General features: G+C 39.6%; 1 protein-coding gene across 4 annotated transcripts in view; it reads right to left on the reverse strand.

Annotated features, from left to right (window-relative positions):
• The window catches only part of maco1b (macoilin 1b), a 110,203-nt gene extending 104,358 nt beyond the window's left edge, over positions 1-5,845 (reverse strand). For 2 of the 4 annotated variants that reach the window (XM_043717640.2, XM_043717637.2), the window contains exon 1: positions 5,517-5,845. In XM_043717640.2, coding sequence (XP_043573575.1) covers positions 5,517-5,596 — 80 coding nt within the window. In that variant the 5' untranslated portion in view covers positions 5,597-5,845. The remainder of the gene's footprint in view (positions 1-5,516) is intronic. The other 2 variants (XM_043717643.2, XM_043717641.2) reach the window with 1 other exon arrangement.
• Between the last annotated feature and the right edge of the window lie 14,880 nt (positions 5,846-20,725).

The raw sequence follows: 20,725 nt of genomic DNA on the forward strand, positions 1-20,725 counted from the left end.
AAATGTGCAATATTTACATTAGAAATTAGCATCAACATACTATACAGTGATAGTAAATTCAGCAACTACAGAACCCATAAACAATGTCCCCATGAATACAAAAAGAATATATTTCAATCATATAAATCTGGGTCACAAAAGAAGTAGAGATCAAAGTACTGCAGGTGCTGGAAATCTGAAATGAAAACAAGAACAAAGTGAAACAGCTGAAATGCCCAGTTAAACTCAGCAGATCTGACAGCGCGCAGCTAACAAAAAGAGTCACCAACCTGAAACAATAGGACTCTTCCTCTCTCTGGAGATACTTGCTGACCAGCTGAGTACTTTGTTTTTAATTTCAGATTTCCAGCATCTACAGAATTATGCATTTGTTTTACTGTATTATTGTAATCCACCAAATGGAAGTTAAACTAATTCAGTTTCAACTCTACATACAAAATATAGACAACCAAAGATAGGAAGCAATATAATTCTATTTAACACAATGCACAGAAAGCAGCAACTGTACCACGACAGAGTAACAAAGTCAGTGTGTACACTCAGCATTTGCAAACTGTAAAGGCATTAACTAAGGATCACAGGTCATTCTGAAAAATGGTACAAATAAAGATGCCTGCAAATAATAAAGATTTTGTGGGTTTTTCATGACATGATGCAAGTGGAACACACTCAGACAACTTTCCTAATTGTTGGTGTTACCACTAACTTTTTCTGCACTCAGTATTTATTGCATGTACCAACATAAAACAATCGAGCATTTGGAATTTCCAAAAATCTCCTAGTTAAAAGTTTGAACATATAGCCAAACACACTTCCTTGTAAAACAATCATACCATCATGTAATCTCATGGCAGGCTATTTGCTTCATTCTGTCTCTGAATAAAAAAACCCACCTAGTTTCACTCCGTTGTTGCAACTAGTTTCTTTTACATATGCATTTCCGAATCATTTAGAAATCATGATGAAACTGGTATCATCTATTCTGACACTATATTCCAGATCATAAGAAAAGTTATGTCACACAACACCAGATCATAGTAAAACAGGCTAATTTGGAAGCACTAGCTTTCAAAACACTGCTCCTTCATCAGGTGGTTGTGTATCACAACCACCTGATGAAGGAGCAGCACTCGGAAAGCTAGTGTTTCCAAACAAACCTGTTCGATTATGATCTGGTGTTGTGTGACTTATAATTTTGTCCACCCCAGTCCAACACCGGCACCTCCAAGTCACGGTAACAAAAGTAAAGGGTTTTTCCTCATCTCTCCTCTGCTTCATTTACTATTCAACTATGATTTCATATTTTTTATACCAACAGTTGTCCAATATGGACATTTACAAAATGTCAAATGTAATTAATGTACATGAAATAGGCAATCAAGAGTAATTTACAAACTACTTGCATATAAAACCGGAAAGTTAAAATTTTGTTAAAATGTGCAGACAGCCAATTTTCTATTGGATAAAACAGATTTGTAACAGGCTATAGAAAAAAAAGTGTTGATAAAGGATTAAACATGATAAAACTTTTAATTTATACAAAGACAGGCTTGTTATTTCAGAAAAATTAGAACAAAACCAATACTACTGCTTATGGTAGACCCATCTTGGAATCATGCTACTTTGGGTATACTACATCTGTGAGCTCATTTTGCTGGAAGAGAGGACCCCGTGGTGCAGATATTAAAAGACTGCTTCTTGCACATTTCAATTCAGTAGTGATGTGCACCATAATTTGCTGGAAATGAGAGGTTATTAAAAAATTGGTAAGGATAAGGAGACATCTTGGAATCTAGAGAAAGGCTGATCGATTAAACTATGATACATAAAGACTTTGAAAGTAATAGGAATGGGAGGAAGGTGAATTAGAGGGAATCCCAAGCACAAATTTTACATAAAAAGTAGACAGAGCAAAATAAGATTGAAAAGAAACAAAAATTCTAAGAAAAAATGTTCTTAAAATTTCTCAATTTACCATCTATAGGAAAACTAAGTGTAAAGTTTTCCTTTTCTGGGCCAGAGAGGTTGATCAGCAATAAAACAACAATAATGTTGACAGTGTAGTGCTGGAAAAGCACAGCAGGTCAGGCAGCATCCGAGGAGCAGGAGAATCGACATTTCGGGCATAAGCCCTAATGTTGGTCGACAAGCTCCAAATCTAACTATGTTGAGTTTAAAGGAAATTAATGCAAAAATCCAACAAGTGCTTCAAAGTAATGGAGGTCAAAGGCAAAATGCTGTTTGTGTAAATCGCAATTCCACATTTTACTTCCCAAACTTGATCAATTTACAGATTAGTAATGACATGGGTCATTGATTTTTTTTTCCCCCTAGAATGGTTTACATTTTTTTTCCAGCGATTTGCATAACAAGTATGAAAAAGGGATTACACTAACATATTGGTCCAATGAAACACAGAAAATGGTGGGAACTAACTGTTCTGTTCCACATGTCCAGTATCAATAAATAGCCAGGGGACCTCTTCTATTTATGCTTTTTTCTTTTAAAGTTTCTTATACATTAATAAATAACATGAAATCACAAGTCAGAAGCCGAGCTGATTTAAGTTAACTCCAGCCTGAGATGAATGGGTTAAATGTTTTGACATAGTATTTTTCAACTTCAATGTAAACAAATCAACCATGATTCAATACCATGCAGTGATATGAGTTTAAACCATGGCAGGAGCAATATGAAATGACATGTACTAGTGCTGAATCATAATTGGATAAGAAACTATTTTCTTTCCTCAATGCACAGGTGTTCACAAAGCACTGAAATAAATCAGATCAATCTTCCAAAGTGAGGGTCCTAAGATACGGCTCTCAGTGGCATGGTATGTGGTCACGGTCAATGAAGACGACACAATCTCAACCAAGAACGTTAACTAAGAACTGTTGCAATAAAAATTGTCAAGCTATCATCTTTGCACTCACCATCATGCGATTTCAGTTAGCAGATGAATTTGCAATTCAAAGCATGTCTCAGAGCTTCAAATTTAGACTTAGAGCAAATTTGCATTGCAATATTGTGGACAATAACAAGAGTATAATCACTGCACAGCAGTATACATTTCAAAACTGTTAATCACTTTGTTGTCTCTGCAGTATCAAAAGGTCTCCTATATCTGTGCACCTCACCAGATATAAAAATTAGATTCAAGTTTCCTTTTAGCTAATCCCAACTTCAGCTTTATTAAAAATATTTACTTTACAGCCACGGTCTCAGGCAACTCAAATTAGCCTTACGTAAGCATTATTCATTCTAAACATTTGTGTATTAACATCAGTTGTATTTTGGTCTAACCTACTAAATACATCAGTGTTGATGAAATAAATAGGTAGGGTTTTACAAGTTTATTGCTGATCAATGTTAGGGCACGTTCACACAGCAACATCTCTTTCAATTTAATGCTCTGCTGTGATACGAGCAGTTGTCATCAACTTTAAGGCTCCCAGCATCTGGAGGCTTGACAGTTGAACCCAACTGCAGTAAAAAAAAAAGTGCTCAAATTCAGCTACAGAAGGAGTAACTGAAAAGCTGGTTCAGTTTCTTTTTACACTAGTTTGAGATAACATTTTTGTCCCAGTGTAACTAACTTTAACCATGTAAATCAGCTAGATTACCAATCAAATAGTAAAAGATCAACAAACTAACTGTCACATCTACATTTAACTGAATTCCAAGTCATCAAACTTCCACTTTTTTTGGTCCAGACTTACACTGTTATTTTCAAACACTGAAAGTAGATACTATGCGCAGCATGAACTACAACTTTCCCCTTCCCACATCCATACAGTGGAAGTTTCTAACTATTCCCAAAAAAACAACTTGCTTCTCATTGTGAAAACATCAACAGCAACATACTTCCAATGGGGATAAAAGTTTACTACTTAGATTACATCAACCCAGTCACACCATTGTCTTACAATTTCAAGAACTTTACACTACCACCACTCTTGAAAAGCTATCAGTTGAAGATCTTGTTTGTTGACAACAGCCTCTCAACTTTTACCTTAAAAGTGCAGGTCAGAGTTTCAAGGACACTTGGTGTCACCTTCATATCATTGATTGCAATCTCACCAAGTTGGAAGCATGCAAGATCAAGCCACACTCAAAAGACGAGATTACTAATCCAAATAAAGTCTCATGCAGTGCTCAAAAGTGTTGTATTTCTGTTGAGATGTACACCTGAGGTCCTGTATGCCCTCTCATGTGTACATAAAAGGCCCAAAAGCACTATTTTGAACAGAGAGTTCTGGTGATTGGGCCTGTATTCACTCAGACAATGTCCATTAAAATAAAACTAGTCAGTCATTCACTTGACTTCTCTATGGGACCTTGTTGTGCACAAACAGGCCATCACGTATCTCCCCACTTCAATAATGATTTTAGTTCAAAAAATATTTAATTGGTTTTGAATTATGTTCCATAAATGTAGACTTCCATCATCACAGTTGCAGACAAAAGTATGTTGGATTTTAAATAGTTTTTTGATATACAAATTGCTAAAGTACTAGGATTACTAACTACTTTAATTTTACAACATCTGTGAAATAAGATCTCATTCAAAATAAAACATGGCAGTTGAAACATTAAATGCTAATTTAGTAATATTTTAATGTTTAATGTTTAATCTTGACTGGGAGAAAACAAAAATATAGATTTCATGGTACAATTTCTACTTAAAAAGTGAAATGCAGAAACTAAAAGACACTTTTACATAGACAATACAAAATTGCAGAAAGCCATGATGTACAACAGTTGATTATTATTATCAACTCCTCCCTTCACGAAATATCAATTCTGTAAAACTTATAAGTTACCTACTCGGTCATAGTTGAAAGTGACATCATTAAAACTGAATAGGCAAGGGAGGAGGGAAGGAAAGTTGTCCATTGGAATAACAAAAGAAAGAAAGCACAGGCATTTCAGAATTGTTCACACCTTTGCCAAATATCAATAAGATCAAAAACAATACAGATATTACTTTCCAAAATTGATCAGTCATGTCCAACACCAAAAAAAAAGTAATACAGTACAAAAGATATTCCACAATTCAGATCAGAGGTGCATTAGAACTTTATCTGGTCAGAGACCAGGGTATGACAGCTCTGACTGAAGTGTGTAACAGCAGCAGCCCTCTGCTGCACCTCACTCTGCTTTCATTACAATGTCATTAGAAAACAGCAGCACCACAAGAGATAGAAGCACTGGTTCTAACCATTATTTGTTTTAAAAAATTATACAAAAGACATATTGCCAGAACATCCCAAATTAGAAAATGTTGTTTCCAACTCCCTCCCCCCCCCCCCCTCCCTCTATTACCCGAGCCCCAGGCTTCTCTGCGGCCTAGTCCAAGGGAAACACACCCAGAACCAGCGCCAGCAAACGCTTCCCTCACTATGGCAGGGTGTCATTTATTTTCATTAATAATGACTAATAATAATAATAAAAATAATAATAATATGGTGTCGAAGGTTTGCATTTTGTGCGTGTTTTCTTTTCTTTGTTACCTGCCGTATATCCCCTCGGTGATTCTGTTCCGTTTTAACGGCCTCCTGATCTTGCTGCAATCAGCATTGCGCCTCTTCATTGTCCTTCGCTGCCTTTCCTTTCTTCAATACAGTTTCCTTCTCTTTATTTTTTCCAAATAAATGTTAACATAACAAATGGGGGGAAAAATAAATTAATTCCGAATAACGTTAAATTCTGAAAATATTTTTTTCCCCCTCATGCCTCCCCTCTTTGCGCTCTCCATCCGCTTTCTTCTCCTTTCAAACAAAGAATTAAATCAAATGAAACCAACCCCTTTCGGTCCAAGCCAATATTTTCTCTCGGTCTCAGGCTTTTGGCTAGCAAAGGGGAGAGGGCGGGACTTAGGCCGCTTGTCTGGCCTCGTTCACTATTTATTAACACCAGCCGGATGACCAATAGCAGACGGCTGTTTCTGATTGACATGCCCACTCACTAATCAACGCCGGATGACCCGTCAACAGGCCGCTGTCAATCACCCGAGATGACCCAATGGTCGGACGTAAAGGGCGGGCACAGGGCGACGTCAAGCGGACGGAGCGAGGAGGGAGGGTGGAAGCTGGGGGATGGGGAGAGCCTGGTGTTCGCGCAAGCGCACTGACCGCGGTGCGTCGCACAAGCTTAGTTAGCATGATTGGCGGGAGAGCTGAGCAATCGCCGCCACGCAGACTGAGTACGTCCGGCTAACCGCTGCCAATCCGCAAAGGGCAAGTGGGCGGGTAGACGGCCGCCGCCAGGTTTGGTTGCGGTGTGTCGCTGGGAGGCGCAGTGCCTGGGGAGTGCGTGGCTGCTCTTCCACGTATGCAGGTTGTGTTTCAAGTTACAGGCCAGGGTCGGGGAGGCGGTGGGAAAAGCTCTAATGTTGAACTTGGCAATTTTAAATCCATTTCATTCCTTAAATAGGAAACGAATATTCATGTGATAGTTAATTACAGTGAAATTATAAATAATATATTGTTCAGAGCAATCACACTCAGCATCTGAACCAATAGTGGCTTCCCTGCATCTGTTAAACATATACAGGAGCTAAAAAACCCTTTGTCAAATATCACCTTGCAAGGTGGTTTTGTTCACCAAATACTTAGATGAGCTTTCAAAAAGCATTAATTGCACAGAATAGTGCTTTAAAAATACACATATGATAATTGTAGCTCTCCCAACTGGCCCTTATTTTAAAGGTGAAACCCACATTCTCAACCAGCATCTGTGGTTTTAATCTGAGTATTTTCAAGTGTGGAATGCAATTTTCTACATCAGCTGCCTGAGCTGATGTCACATCTTTATTTCATTCGCAGTTGTGACTGTTTTTATTTAGGATGGGCAGATACCAAAGCTGAATTCGAACTTATTCTATGGGTGCTTCCTCAGGATTGTGCATTCTGATTGTGATTATTTAAATAGCAGAAGACTCAGCTTTGTTACTGTGATCCCATGTGATTATTTCAGATGCATCATGTACATATCTATGCCAGGAAGTTTGGGGTTCCCCGAGGAGCCATTGTATGGCTTTCATGAATATTTTTTTAATTGCTTTTCTTTCCATTGCCGTCAACCCTTCTGTTATTCTTGCAATTTGTGTCAGTTTTATTTTACACAGCATCTGTCACAATTTGCTTCACACATTTTATGTACATTTCCCCTTCACACTCTGTTTTTCTACTCTCTTTCTGGAATCTTAGACATCTGAGGAAATGAGTAAACTGTGACCAGAATCTGCAACCTACAGAAGTAGCTGGAGTCAGCATCTGACAGTGAGAAATGGTGGAATCATCAGTCGGAACATGTAATGGTCTGCTGGGCTTGAAAAATGTTAGGATGAAATTTGGCCAGGCCTTGATTACAAGGGTATAGAAAAATGTGGGTGATGGAATTGATTTGAAAAGTGTAGGCAAAATGTATAAGGAGGTTAGAAAATTTTAGTTAATTATAGAATTTCTTTTATTAATTACATAATACATTGGATGAGGAGATGTAATACTCACTTATAAAGGCAGCCTTTAATTTCAAATTATTCAGTTGCTTCAATGTGTCACCTGGTTAGCATAGACTAATATTAGTACCTGATGTACTACATGTAGCAGTCAGCAGCATTAAAGGGGAGGATTTTACCACTATGCAATACAACAGGAACTGAGTTTCACATCGTATTTGACTCCTTTAGATCATGTGAGAAGATGGGCTTTTCATGATGGGAAATTAAATTATTCTTTCAACAATATTCCACATTACAACATCTCCCACCATCTTTTAAGATCAACAGCAAAGTCCTTGAAAGTGTCCTCCATTTTCCATATCTTAGGAACTTTCTCTTGATGAAGAACAACATAGACAACAAAAATCATCATCAGTGCTAAGGATAAGCGTATTTAAGAATGAGGAACTCAACCTTAAAGCTAAGGTGAAGGTTTACTGATCAGTGATTCCCAATTCCTGCCTGCTTCGGAGACTTAGTCAACTAATAGCAGGCACCTCAAGGCATTGGAAAAGTACCATCTGTGGTGCCTTTGCATGATCCTCCAAATCTGATGGCAAGACAGATAGCGCAATAGCAGCATCCTCTGCCAAGCCAACATGGCCAGTACTGAGGTGCTACTCACTCAAAAGCAGTCATGTGTGACATGTCATTTGTGTGCCTGACACTAAGCTTCGGAAGCAACTGTTCAACATTGAACTTGATGATGACAGGAACACAGCCATGGGGACAGTACTATCCTTCGAGGATGTCATCAAACTATCACTGAAGAAATTAACATCCCTGCCAATTCAAACATGCTCCTGGCTTGTGACCAATTAGCATGATTTTTTGCAGGAAGGCATTGAATATGCAGAGAATTGGGAGCATGCAGAAGCAAAGCTGAGGCATCAGTGGAGAGCACAAACCTACATGCTCCTAATCTGCCTGACGCTTTAAGCACCACATTTCCCACAGTGTCTACAGACCCCACAGGATCTGTGGCGGGATCAACAAATCACATATTTAACCTGTCAAACAACACAAAACTCATTGAATTGTAGTGTAAGTGAGTCACAGACACAAGATAAGTACTGACCAACACTATTGCTCTGTTTGTTGGTACGTTATGTATCAAACTGAATAAACCTGAAATGATTTTCTGAAACTTCAGAAAACATAAATCAGCTCCAAATTCACAGCCAGTTCAGATGGTTTTCATCCTTAGCTCTTAGTTGTGTGTTTACTCATAAAATTTCCCTCTAGTTAAAAAGTTTGCAGTTATGATAAAAATGAGGAACTGTTACGTTTTTCACCTTTTCCAGTCCTAATGACACTGGTAAGTCCTTATCATCTTTCTGTAGGCTGAGGATTTTCAGAACTTTCTCTGAGATGAGTGGAAATGGGATCTGAGAAAGTAGCTTTAAAAGGTATGCCCTAAGTTCTTTGTTGATTGGAACATGTCTAGCAACAGCTCTGAATGTGTGCACCTTCTATTGTCCCTAGGGACTAAAACCATGGATCCATAAGAGTCCTCGTTGCTGCTGATGGGCAGCAGCCGCACAATATCAATTGTGGCAGGCACTAACAGTCTTGAAGGCTTCAACAGGCTAGTAGCAGTCACCAAAGTTTCTCCTCCAAATCTCGGGGCCTGTGCCAATTAGGGACATGGTTTAGCCCACCAAGTTCAGATCAAGAAAAGCTTTGACAGGTGAAGGTGCAGAAAGTGCAGGAAGATTCATCCCAGTGTTTTGTTTTATAAAATAAAATAAACAGGTATTTCCTTATTAATAAATTGTATTTCAATTTCAAAATGTGTTACTTACATAATTTAAATCATAATATTTCAACAAAACATTACTGAAATAAAGCAATGTGATGTTAATTTAGATATACTGGGCAAATATTAATGTGTAAATATCTACTGCATTTACATGAAATTGTCTGTCCTGTTTTACTTAAACTAATATGTGTATTTTGAGCAAATTTAATACAATCACATTAAATTCCTCTATTTGAATAATATTTGTAAAATATAATTTCAAGGTTATAATTTACCAGTTTAACTCATGCTCCCAAAAACTTTTAAAATATTATTCATTCCTGTCACTTGCTGCCAAGCAATGTCTAATCCAATGTCATTTTGGCTTGGGACTTAAGGTCATAGAGATGTGTAACACGGAAACAGACTCTTCGGTCCAACTCATCATGTTGACCAGATATCCTAAATTAATCTAGTCCCATTTGTCAGCACTATCATATACCCATCCAGATGCTTTTTAAATGTTGTAATTGTACCAGCCTCCACCACTTTCTCTGGCAGCTCATTCCGTACACACACCACCCTCGACGTGAAAAAGTTGCTAGGTCCCTTTTAAATCTTTCCTCTCTCACCTTAAATCTATGCCATCTAATTCTGGACTCCAGGAAAAGACCTTGTCTATTTGCCTTATCTATGCCCTCATGATTTTATAAACCTTTGTAATGTTGCCCCTCAGCCTTCGATGCTCCAGGGAAAACAGCCCTAGCCTATTCAACCTCTCCTTACAGCTCAAACCCTCCAACCCTGGCAAATCTTTTCTGAAGCCTTTGAAATTTCACAACATCCTTCCAATAGCAGGGAGACCAGAAATGAATGCAGTGTTCCAACAGTGGCCTAACCAATACCCTGTACAGCTGCAACATGACGTCCCAACTCCTATACTTAATGCTCTGACCAATAAAGGAAAGATTACAAAATGCCTTCTTCATGATCCTATCTACCTGCGACTTCACTTTCAAGGAACTATGATCCTGCACTCCAAGGTCTCTTTGTTCAGCAATATTCCCCAGACCTTACCATTAAGTGTGTAAGTCCTGCCCTGAATTGCCTTTCCAAAATACAGTACCTCACTCCTTGGCACATTAGCCCATCTGATCAAGGTCCCGTTGTACTCTGATGTAACCTTCCTTGCTGTCCAGTACCCCTCAAAGTTTGCTGTCATCAGCAAACTTATTAACTATACCTCCTATGTTCACATCCAAATCATTTATATAAATGATGAAAAGCAGTGGACCTAGCATATTGTATAGTATTGCCTATGGCTAATTGTTTGCACATAATGTTCTATATAATGTTTCACAAAGTAACCCAGCACTTAATTAATCAAAATGAAAACTGAATAAACTGGGATGCTGGAAATCAGAAACAAAAACAGAAATTGCTAGAAAAGCTCAGTTCGGAGGAAGGCTCACTGGATCTGAAACATTAACTCTGATTTCTCTCTAGAGATGCTGCCAGACCTTTCTGTGCAAAGCCCAGTTCTGAGGAAGGGTCACTCAATTTGAAACATTAACTGATTTCTCTCCACAGATATTGCCAGACCTGCTGTGCTTTTCCAGTAATTTCTGTTTTGGACCTTATTACTCTATATTATATTGCTATAACTGTTGGATGTTATAAGACTGTTTTAAACTGTACCTTTTAATTCAAGGTAAAATGGAGCGGTTTATAGAGGGGAATGGGGGAATGTCTCCTGAGAGACAAGCTCTTACAGCTTCTTCCTAATTCTGCCTGAGCCAAGTTTATGTTATGGCAAGTTTAGTCATTTTGACTATTAATAGTCAGCATGACTATTAATCCAGAAACGAATGTTTGGGGGACTTAGATGAATCCTGCCACCACAGATTGCAATTTGAATTTAATTAAAAATATCTGGAATTATGAATCTACTGATGACCATGAAACTATTGTTAATCATTGGAAAAATCTATCTGTATCTCTAACGTGAAATCTGCCATCCTCACCTGGTCTGGCCAACGTGTGACTCCAGATCCACAGCAATGTGGTTGACTGTCAAGTGCCCTCTAAAATAGCCCAGCAAGCCACTCAGTTGTATCAATTGCTACAAAGTCTCAAAGAAATGAAATCGAACAGGCCACCTGGCATTGATGTAGGTACCAGAAAAGACAGCAGCAGAAACAGCCCTGTTGATCCTCCAGAGTCCTCCTCTCCAACATCTGGGAGCTAGTGCTAAAATTGGGAGAGGTGCTTGACAGACTAGTCAAGCAAAACCTGACATAGTCATACTCACAGAATCATATCTTACAGACAATGTCTCAGACCTCACCATCACAATCCCTGGATATGTTCTATTGCACCAACAGGACAGACCCAACAGAGGTGGTGGTATAGTAGTATACCGTGAGAGGGGGTTGCCCTGGGAGTCGTCGACATTGATTCTGGATCCCTTGAAATCTTGTGGCCTCAGGTTAAACATGGGCATGGAAACCTCCTTTTGCTCACCAAGTACTGTCGCCCTGTGCCTGATGAATTGGTATTCCTCTATGTTAAAAAACGCTTGGAGGAAGCACTGACGGTGGCATGGATGCAAAATGTACACTGCGTTGGAGATTGCAATGTCCGCCACCAAGAATGGCTCGGTAGCTGTACTACTGGTCAAGCTGATTGGGTCCTGAGAAACCTAGTTGCTAGACTGGAACCAACAAGAGGGTAAAACATACTCGACTTCATTCTTACCAATCTACCAGCTGCAGATACATCTGTCCATGACAGTATTGGTAAGATTGACCAATGCACAATCCTTGTGGAGACAAAGTCATGCCTTCACACTGAGAATGACCTCCAGCATTTTGCAGGCACTATCACCATGCTAAATTGGGCAGACTTTGAAAAGATCCAGCAACTCAAGAATAGGTATCCATGAGGTGCTTTGGGCCATAAGCAGCACTCATGGCCCAGCATATCCCCAACGCTGGTTCAATGGAAACTGCATGAGGGCATGCCAGGAACAGCAACAGGCATACTTAAAATGAGATGTCAAACTGCTGAAGCTACCAACAGGCTACTTGCATGCTAAATTGCATAAGCAGCAAGTGATAGACAGAGCTAAGTGAGCCCACAACCAACAGATTAGATCTAAGCTCTCCATCCTGCCACATTCACAGTCGTGAAGGATGGTGGACAATTAAACAATTCACTGGCTCCACAAATATTCCCATCCTCCAACGATGAAAAAGTCCAGCACATCACTGCAAAAGATAAATCTGAGCATTCCCAGCATTCTTCAGTCAGAATTTCTGAGAGGATGATCCATCTCGGCTTGTTCAAGTTCCCCCCGGCAATAAAAGAAGGCCGCATTCAACTCAATGTGGCTTCAAGAGACCCAGGCAAAACCGGATTCAATGGGTATCAGGCAGCAAACTTTTTGCAAGTTGCAGTCGTACCTAGTACATAAAAAGATGGTTGTTGGAGGTCAGTCATCTCTGTTCCAGGACATCTCTGCAGAAGTTCCTCAGGGTAGAGTCCTAGGCCGAACCATCTTCAGCCACTTCATCAATCAACTTCCGTCCATCATAAGGTCAGAAGTGGGATGTTTGCTGATGATTGCACAATGTTCAATACCATTTGCAACTCCTCGGATACTGAAGCAGTCCATGTTCAAATGCAACAAGATCTGGACAGTATCTAAGCTTGGGCTGGCAAGTGACAAATAACATTCACACCACGTAAAAGCCAGGCTATGACCATCACCAATAAGAGACAATCTAAACACCACCCCTTGACATTCAATGGTATTACTATCACTATCAACATCTTGGGAGTTACCATTGGCCAGAAACTCAACTGGCTTCACCACATAAAACCAGTGGCAACAAGAGCACATCAAAGGCGAGAAACACTGGTGTGAATAATTCACCACCTCCCTCCTCAGAGCCTGTCCATCATCTACAAGGTACAAGTCAGGAGTGTGATGGAATACTTCCCACTTGTCTTGGGTGCAGCTCCAACAATAGTCAAGAAGCTTGATACCATCCAGGACAAAGCAGCCCGCTTGATTGGCACCAGATCTACAAACATCCACTTCGTCCACCACCAATGTTCAGTAGCAGCAGTGTGTACTGTCTACAAGATGCACTGCAGAAATTCACCAAAGGTCCTCAGACAGCACCTTCAAACCTCTGAACATTTCAGCTGGAGAGGCAAAGACTGCAGAATCGTTGGAACACTACCACCTGCAAGTTTCCCTCCAAGCCATTCACCATCCTCACTTGGAAAAATATTACCATTTCTTCACTGTCGCTGGGTAAAATTGCTGGGATTCCCTCTTTAAGAGCATTGTGGGTCAACCCACAAGATGTGGACTGCAGTGGTTCAAGAAGACAGTTCACCACCACCTTCTCAAGACTAACTATGGACAAGGAATAAATGTTTTCTTTAAAAAAAGTGACCTGCTATAATAAAACAGAATCTTCAAATGAAATATATTCATGTGAAGCACAAACTTTAACACCTGAAGGTGTTCAGACTGAAACATTTGGGAGAGAAGACCGAAAACAGGTGCTCCTGTGCCATTTGGAAACTGCTCAGCCGAGGGCTGATGAAGATGGAACCCTTGTTCAAGGAAAGGAAATGAAGATTGTGGAGAAGTGAAGACTGAGGAATCTTCAGGGATAACTTGCTACAGGAAATTACACTCAGAAAATTGAGTGCAGGGAAATTTGTTCAAAAAGACACTGAAACATTCACTCGAGAGTGGTAAAGCTTGAATATCCTGCTAATGCCCAGCATAGTTTCATATTTTTTTAAATACATGACTCTGTTTCTGTGGAGAGTGTAATTTAATGCATAAGCATAGTGAAAGGTTTGCAGTAATGTTAAGTAAATAAGGAATATCTTATCTGTAGTTTTGTGTACTAGTTGCTTAGTAAGTAATGTTTAGTCAATGTTGATTTTAGTTTAATAATAAAAATGTAATAGTTGAAATCTTGTCATGTGACTTGTGTAAGTCACTGGGAAATTTATTTTTCTTTTAATGTTATCAGCCTGTATAAAGATAGTAACAGTATGCATTAACTAAAATGTAATACATTCTCCCTGTTTAGAATATTACCAGAATATAAACATTGCTAAAAGGAGGTAAGAAGTTAGCGAGTTTTGAGAAAGTTTGCAGCTCAGGTTGAGGTTCTGGATGTAGGTTTGCTTTGGATTAGAGTGGTGCTGAAAAGCACAGCAGGTCAAGCAGCATCCGAGGAGCAGGAAAATCAATGTTTCGGGCAAAAGCTCTTCATCAGGAAGAGCTTTTTGTTTTTACCATATAGGTTTGCTTGCTGAGCTGGAATGTTTGTTTTCAGTGAGCCTCAGGATGAAGCACTGATGGTGTAGACCGCTTTCTATTTATATGTTTTGGGTTTCCTTGTGTTGGTGATGTCATTTCCTGTTGTGATGTCATTTTCTGTAATGGTGTCATTTCCTGTTTTTCTTAGGGGGTGGTAAATAGGATCCAAATCAATATCTTTGTTGTTAAAGTTCAGGTTGGAATGCCATGCTTCTAGGAATTCTTGTGTGTGTCTCTGTTTGGCTTGTCCCAGGATGGATGTGTTGTCCCATCAAAATGGTTTCCTTCCTCATCTGTATGTTAGGATACTTGTGAGAGTGGGGAGTGAGTTCGACTGGGCCAACACATCCATCCTAGGACAAGCCAAACTGAGACACGCACGAGAATTCCTAGAAGCATGGCATTCCAACTGGAACTCAATCAACAAACACATCGGCATGAAGATGCAGCAAGAATAGTTAAATATCAGTCTTAATTCTGAGACCAAGTTGGTATATTCTGGTCAGGATGTCGCCTTGGGAATGCAGTAGCGATTGTCTGTCTCCATGATTTTTTTTGTGTGAAAGTCATGTAAAATATGTACAACTTCTTCCTGCCGATGTGATCATAGACCTGTGTATTCATATATTTTGCTTTTAGCACATGCAAATATATCATACTGTGGGCTTGGCTCAGGATCTTAAATTGGTTTCCTGTGTAAATCATAACATAAATTTATTAATTTATTTAATAAATTATTTCCAATCACATCAAATGGTGCATATCTGAGGCTTGCAAGCTCAGGCTCCATATATTAATTAACATATTCATACATTAGATGCTGCTTGTCAGCAGAAAGAATTTATGTATAAAAACACAGTCATGGAGACATCATTCACTTACATTTGTTTGGCAACATTCTGACCAATCAAACACTACCTGCCTGGAATTAAGATTGATGGTTAACTGTCTTTGTTGGATCGCCATGACAATTGATAGCCCAACAAATCAGCACCCACCTCTCATGCTGGATAAAATGGTGTCTCTCCCAGTCTGTTTCTTGCATCATAGCGCTGATAAGTGCAAGACAAAAAGTGTTGACTATTTCTTATCTCCTTTTAACAACTTCTTATCTCCTTTTAACAACATTTATGTTCTGTACTATCAGGCAATTATTTAACATCAGGATTGCTCAATTGAATTACAAAATGCTAATTATAGATTCATTAATTGATCAGCTGTGGCTTGCACATTGGGAATCAAGACAAAGTCAATTAATTCAGGTTAATTAGGTTAAGCAGGAGTAGTCAAATGGACTGAAAAGCAGGGGGATGTGAAGGAAAGGGAAGTAAAAAGAGAGGAGAGGAGAGGAGAGGAGAGGAGAGGTGAGGTGTAATTGGGGAGGAGCAAAGAGGAGAGGAGAGGAGAGGAGAGGTGTAATTGGGGAGGAGCAAAGAGGAGAGGAGAGGAGAGGAGAGGAGAGGAGGTGTAATTGGGGAGGAGCAAAGAATAGCGTGGAGGAGGGGGATTCACGCAGACTGTGGCAAGAGGAGGAAAGGTGACTAAGCGGAGTCCCTAACTCGAACTCTAAATAATGGATATACTTGCCATAAAGAAAGTGTAAAGCAATTGACAAGAATGATTCCTGGAATGTCAGGATTATTCTCTGAGAATAGATTGATGAGACTACATTCACTTGAGTTTAGATAAATGAGAAATTTCATTGAAGCATACAAAGTTCTTACAGCAACTAACAAAATACATGCAAGAAGATAGTTTTTCCTTGTTCGGTTGATTAAGCCAAGGAACATAGTCTCAGAATAAAAGATAGGCCAAGCTAAGACGTGCGCTTGTTTACATGATTCTAGAGTGAATTGTTAGCTGTAAACTCATTTTCACAAAAGTATTAAATATAATCGGACCGCGAAAAAAATAAAAAAATAGAAGATAGGCCATTCAAAACTGAAATTAGGAGGAATTTCTTCACAGAAGGGATCTTTGGAATTCTGAACCCTAAAAGGTTGAGGAGGATCAATCATTGAGTACATTCAAGACGGAGATCACAAGATTTCTAGATATCAATAGTATTAAGGGGGAGAAAATTGGCCTTAATCTCCTTGAATGGTGACGAAGGGTCAATGAGCCAAATGGCCTAACCTGCTCCTATTTCCTATGTTCCAATGTGTCAACAGAGACCAATGAAGGTGTATGACATTGGATCTGGACTTATATTTATCGGGAGAGAAGATTGGGTACGGAATGGGAAGTATGTGAAGATGGGTGGCAGATATGTCCACTGCTTGAGCGAGGTTATGTTGGAGATGGTTCAGGAGGTTTATGATAAATATGATATGTATTTATCATATGTAAATATGTAAATTTCTTTTCTACTCATGGGAGTGAGGGCAAGAGAATGCTTCTGTAAAGCAGAGGGAGGGAAATTTGTTCCAAATGTCTGCTCAGTGGAAATCTGGAGTTGGTGGAGTAATGAAACAACTGATTTTGATGACACATGCCATTCATCTCCCCATTTGTTCAATTACTTGTGTCCACCACTCCTGATCATTGGGATCAGGTGGAAAAAATGTACTTTTTGCTTGTGCAGGTTTAGTTAATCACAAATTTGGTATTTAGAGCTCTGGATAGCAGTACCTAATCTAAGCATGAAATTGTTTAGGGTTTGATTTGGTAGTAATCTGTAGCTTTCCTTGCTTTGGATTTTTAAGATGTCATTTTCCTAACCTGGAAGTTTGGAAGCTAGGTCTTATTTTATCCAGCCCTGCTAGAGGAGTGGAAAGTGCTTATTGTGTACCTTTGCAGTCTGATCTACATTTCTGTCAAAGTGATTTATGATAAAGACGCCAGCAACTTGTGCAACTGGTGAATAACTGGTAACTTAAGCAGAGGTGACAGATATTTCTAACTCATTTTCATTTTACTACAGATCCTCTGAGTCAATTTTAAATAATGTATCACTTTCCATATAGCTATAACCTCCCTGACAAGACTTTGAAGCTGATTAGTTAACAGTCACTTGTGTATTTCTATTCATAAGTAGTGTCAGAATTTATATTTGAAAAGTTTCCACTCATTGCAACTATTCAAGGCCAAGGACTGTGACTTTTATATTTTTCACCACTCCAGATTTACAAGTAAGATAGTGTTAAGTGCGGTTCTCAACTAGTCATGCAACATTCCAGTCACAGAGCCACTTATAAGCAATGGACCCGTTGAATTTTGAGACATTTCAATGTTCTAATATATGGTGAGTTGCTACTTGTGCTTCCTTTTGTTCAATTTGGTGGAATAATCATTATGATGAATTACAATTTCAAGTTCTAGAATGATTGTAAGCCTATACCAATATCCAAAAAGAAATAAAATATCACCATCACCAATATTCCTTCAGATGCAGAAGCCATTCACTATTGTGCAGTAAGATCAGAGGAAATAAAAAATCATATTTTCTCTTGTACAGCATCACTAAGGAGAAAATATATCATTCGATATTTTTAAAAATTCATTCTTTGGATGTGGGCATTGCTGGCGAGTATCCTTACTTTGAATGCTGGCCAGCATTTATTGCCCATCACTAATTGCCCAAAGAGTAGTTTAAACTCAACTACATTGCTGTGGGTCCAGAATTACATTTATCCAGACAGCTAAGAATGGCAGATTTCCTTCCATAAAGGATATTAGTAAATCACATGACTTTTCAAAATGACAATCAACAGTGATTACATGATTACCCTTAGACTAGCTTCTCTTTTAATTCCAAATGTTTCTTTTTATGGAATTCAAATTTCACCATCTGCCATGGTGGGAGTCACATCCATTTGCCTGGAACTGATTATGTAAGTGTGGTTAGTTGTGAATCCTATCAGATTGCATGGATCCATTGGAGTGGCAGTTAGAGGCATTGAGAAATTTACAGGAGCTAGGGGGTGTGATGGGTGGCAATTATAGGAAGGGAGAAAAACTGCAGATACAGTCAGGTAGGAGGCAGGAGTCTCCTGCGGCTATCACCAAGTCAAACAAATATGCTATTTTGATAATGTAGGGGGTGATGGATTTTCAGGGGAATGTAGCACAAACAGCTAAATTTCTCGTATTAAGACTGGCTCTAATGCAACGAAGGGTACCTAAGGTTCCAAGCGATCAATTGTGGTAGGGGACTCTTTAGTCAGAGGCACAGACAGACATTTCTGTGGCCAACAGTGAGCTGAATCAGAATGGCGTGTTGCCTTCCTGGTAGTAGGATCAAGGATATCTCGGAGAGGGTACAGAATGTTCTCAAAGGGGAGAGGGACCAGCAGACAGTCATTGCACACATTGAAACTAACAACATAGAAAGGAAAAAGGATGAAGGGAGAATATAGAAAGTTAGGCAGGAATATAAAGAGGAGGACATTGAGGGTAGTAGTATTTGGATTACTCTCGGTACTACAAGCTAGTGAGGGGAGGAATAGGAGGATAGAGCAGATGAATGTGTGGCTGAGGAGCTGGTGCAGGGGAGAAGGGTTCACATTTTTTGATGATTGGAATCTCTTCTAGGGTAGAAGTGACCTTTATAAGCAGGATGGATTGCACCTGAATTGGAAGGGGACAAATATACTGCCAGGGAGATTTACTCAAGCTGTTCGGGAGGATTTAAACTGGTAAGGTGTAGGGTGGGACCAAGGAGATAGTGAGGAAAGATATCAACCTGAGACTGGTAAAGTTGGGAAAAGGAGCAAGTTAAACAATCAGGGCAGGCAGGAACAAGCAGCAAATGAAGTAAATTAAACTGCATTTATTTCAATGCAAGAGGACTAACAGGTAAGGCAGATGAACTGTTCATCAACTTCCAGTCTTCCAGCACCTCACCTGTGACTATCGATGATACAAATATCTCAGCAAGGGGCCCAGCAATCACTTCCCTAGCTTCCCACAGAGTTCTAGGGTGCACCTGATCAGGTCCCGGGGATTTATCCACTTCTTTGTGTTTCAAGACATCCAGCACGTCCTCCTCTGTAATCGGGATGCTGATGCTGATGCAAACTACTCATTTAATATCTCCCCCATCGCATATTGTTCCATACATAAACTGCCTTGCTAATCTTTGACAGGCCCTATTCTCTCTCTAGTTACCCTTTTGTCCTTAATATAGTTATAAAATCCCTTTGGATTCTCCTTAACCCTATTTGCCAAAGCTATCTCATGTGCCCTTTTTGCCCTCTTGATTTCCCTCTTCGGGATACTCCTACTGCCTTTTTACTCTAAGGATTCACTCAGTCTCTGTGGTCTATCCCTGGCATATGCTTCCTTCTTTATCTTAACCAAAACCTTAATTTCTCTAATCATCTAGCATTCCCGACAGCGACCAGCCTTGCTTTTCACCCTAACAGGAATATACTGTCTCTGAACTCTCATTATCTCATTTTTGAAGGCTTCCCATTTTCCAGCTGTACATTTATCTGTGGAACATCTACACCCAATCAACTTTTGAAAGTTCTTGCCTAGTCCTGTAAAAATTAGCCCTCCTCTAATTTAGAACTTCAAGTTTTAGATCTTGTCCATCCTTTTCCATCACTATTTTAAAACTAACAGAATTATGGTCGCTGGCCCCAAAGTGCTCCTCCATTGACACTTCAGTCACCTGCCCTGCCTTATTTCCCAAGAGTAGGTCAAGTTTTGTAGCTTATCTAGTAGGTACATCCACATACTGAATCAGAAAATTTTCTTGTACATACTTAACAAATTCTTCTCCATCTCACGGCACGGTGGCACAGTGGTTAGCACTGCTGCCTCACAGCGCCAGAGACCCGGGTTCAATTCCCGACTCAGGTGACTGACTGTGTGGAGTTTGCACATTCTCCTCGTGTCTGCGTGGGTTTCCTCCGGGTGCTCCGGTTTCCTCCCACAGTCCAAAGATGTGCGGGTCAGGTGAATTGGCCATGTTAAATTGCCCGTAGTGTTAGGTTAAAGGGGTAAATGTAGGGGTATGGGTGGGTTGCGCTTCAGCGGGTCGGTGTGGACTTGTTGGGCCGAAGGGCCTGTTTCCACACTGTAAGTAATCTAATCTAATCTAATCTAATCTAATCAACCCTTAACAGTATGGCAGTCCTAGTCTATTTAGGAAAGTTAAAATCCCCTACCATAG

This window comes from Chiloscyllium plagiosum, unplaced genomic scaffold (assembly GCF_037043375.1).
Source record: "Chiloscyllium plagiosum isolate Xiang-an unplaced genomic scaffold, Cpla_swu_hap1 HiC_scaffold_30, whole genome shotgun sequence".
In the NCBI taxonomy this organism is placed as follows: domain Eukaryota; kingdom Metazoa; phylum Chordata; class Chondrichthyes; order Orectolobiformes; family Hemiscylliidae; genus Chiloscyllium; species Chiloscyllium plagiosum.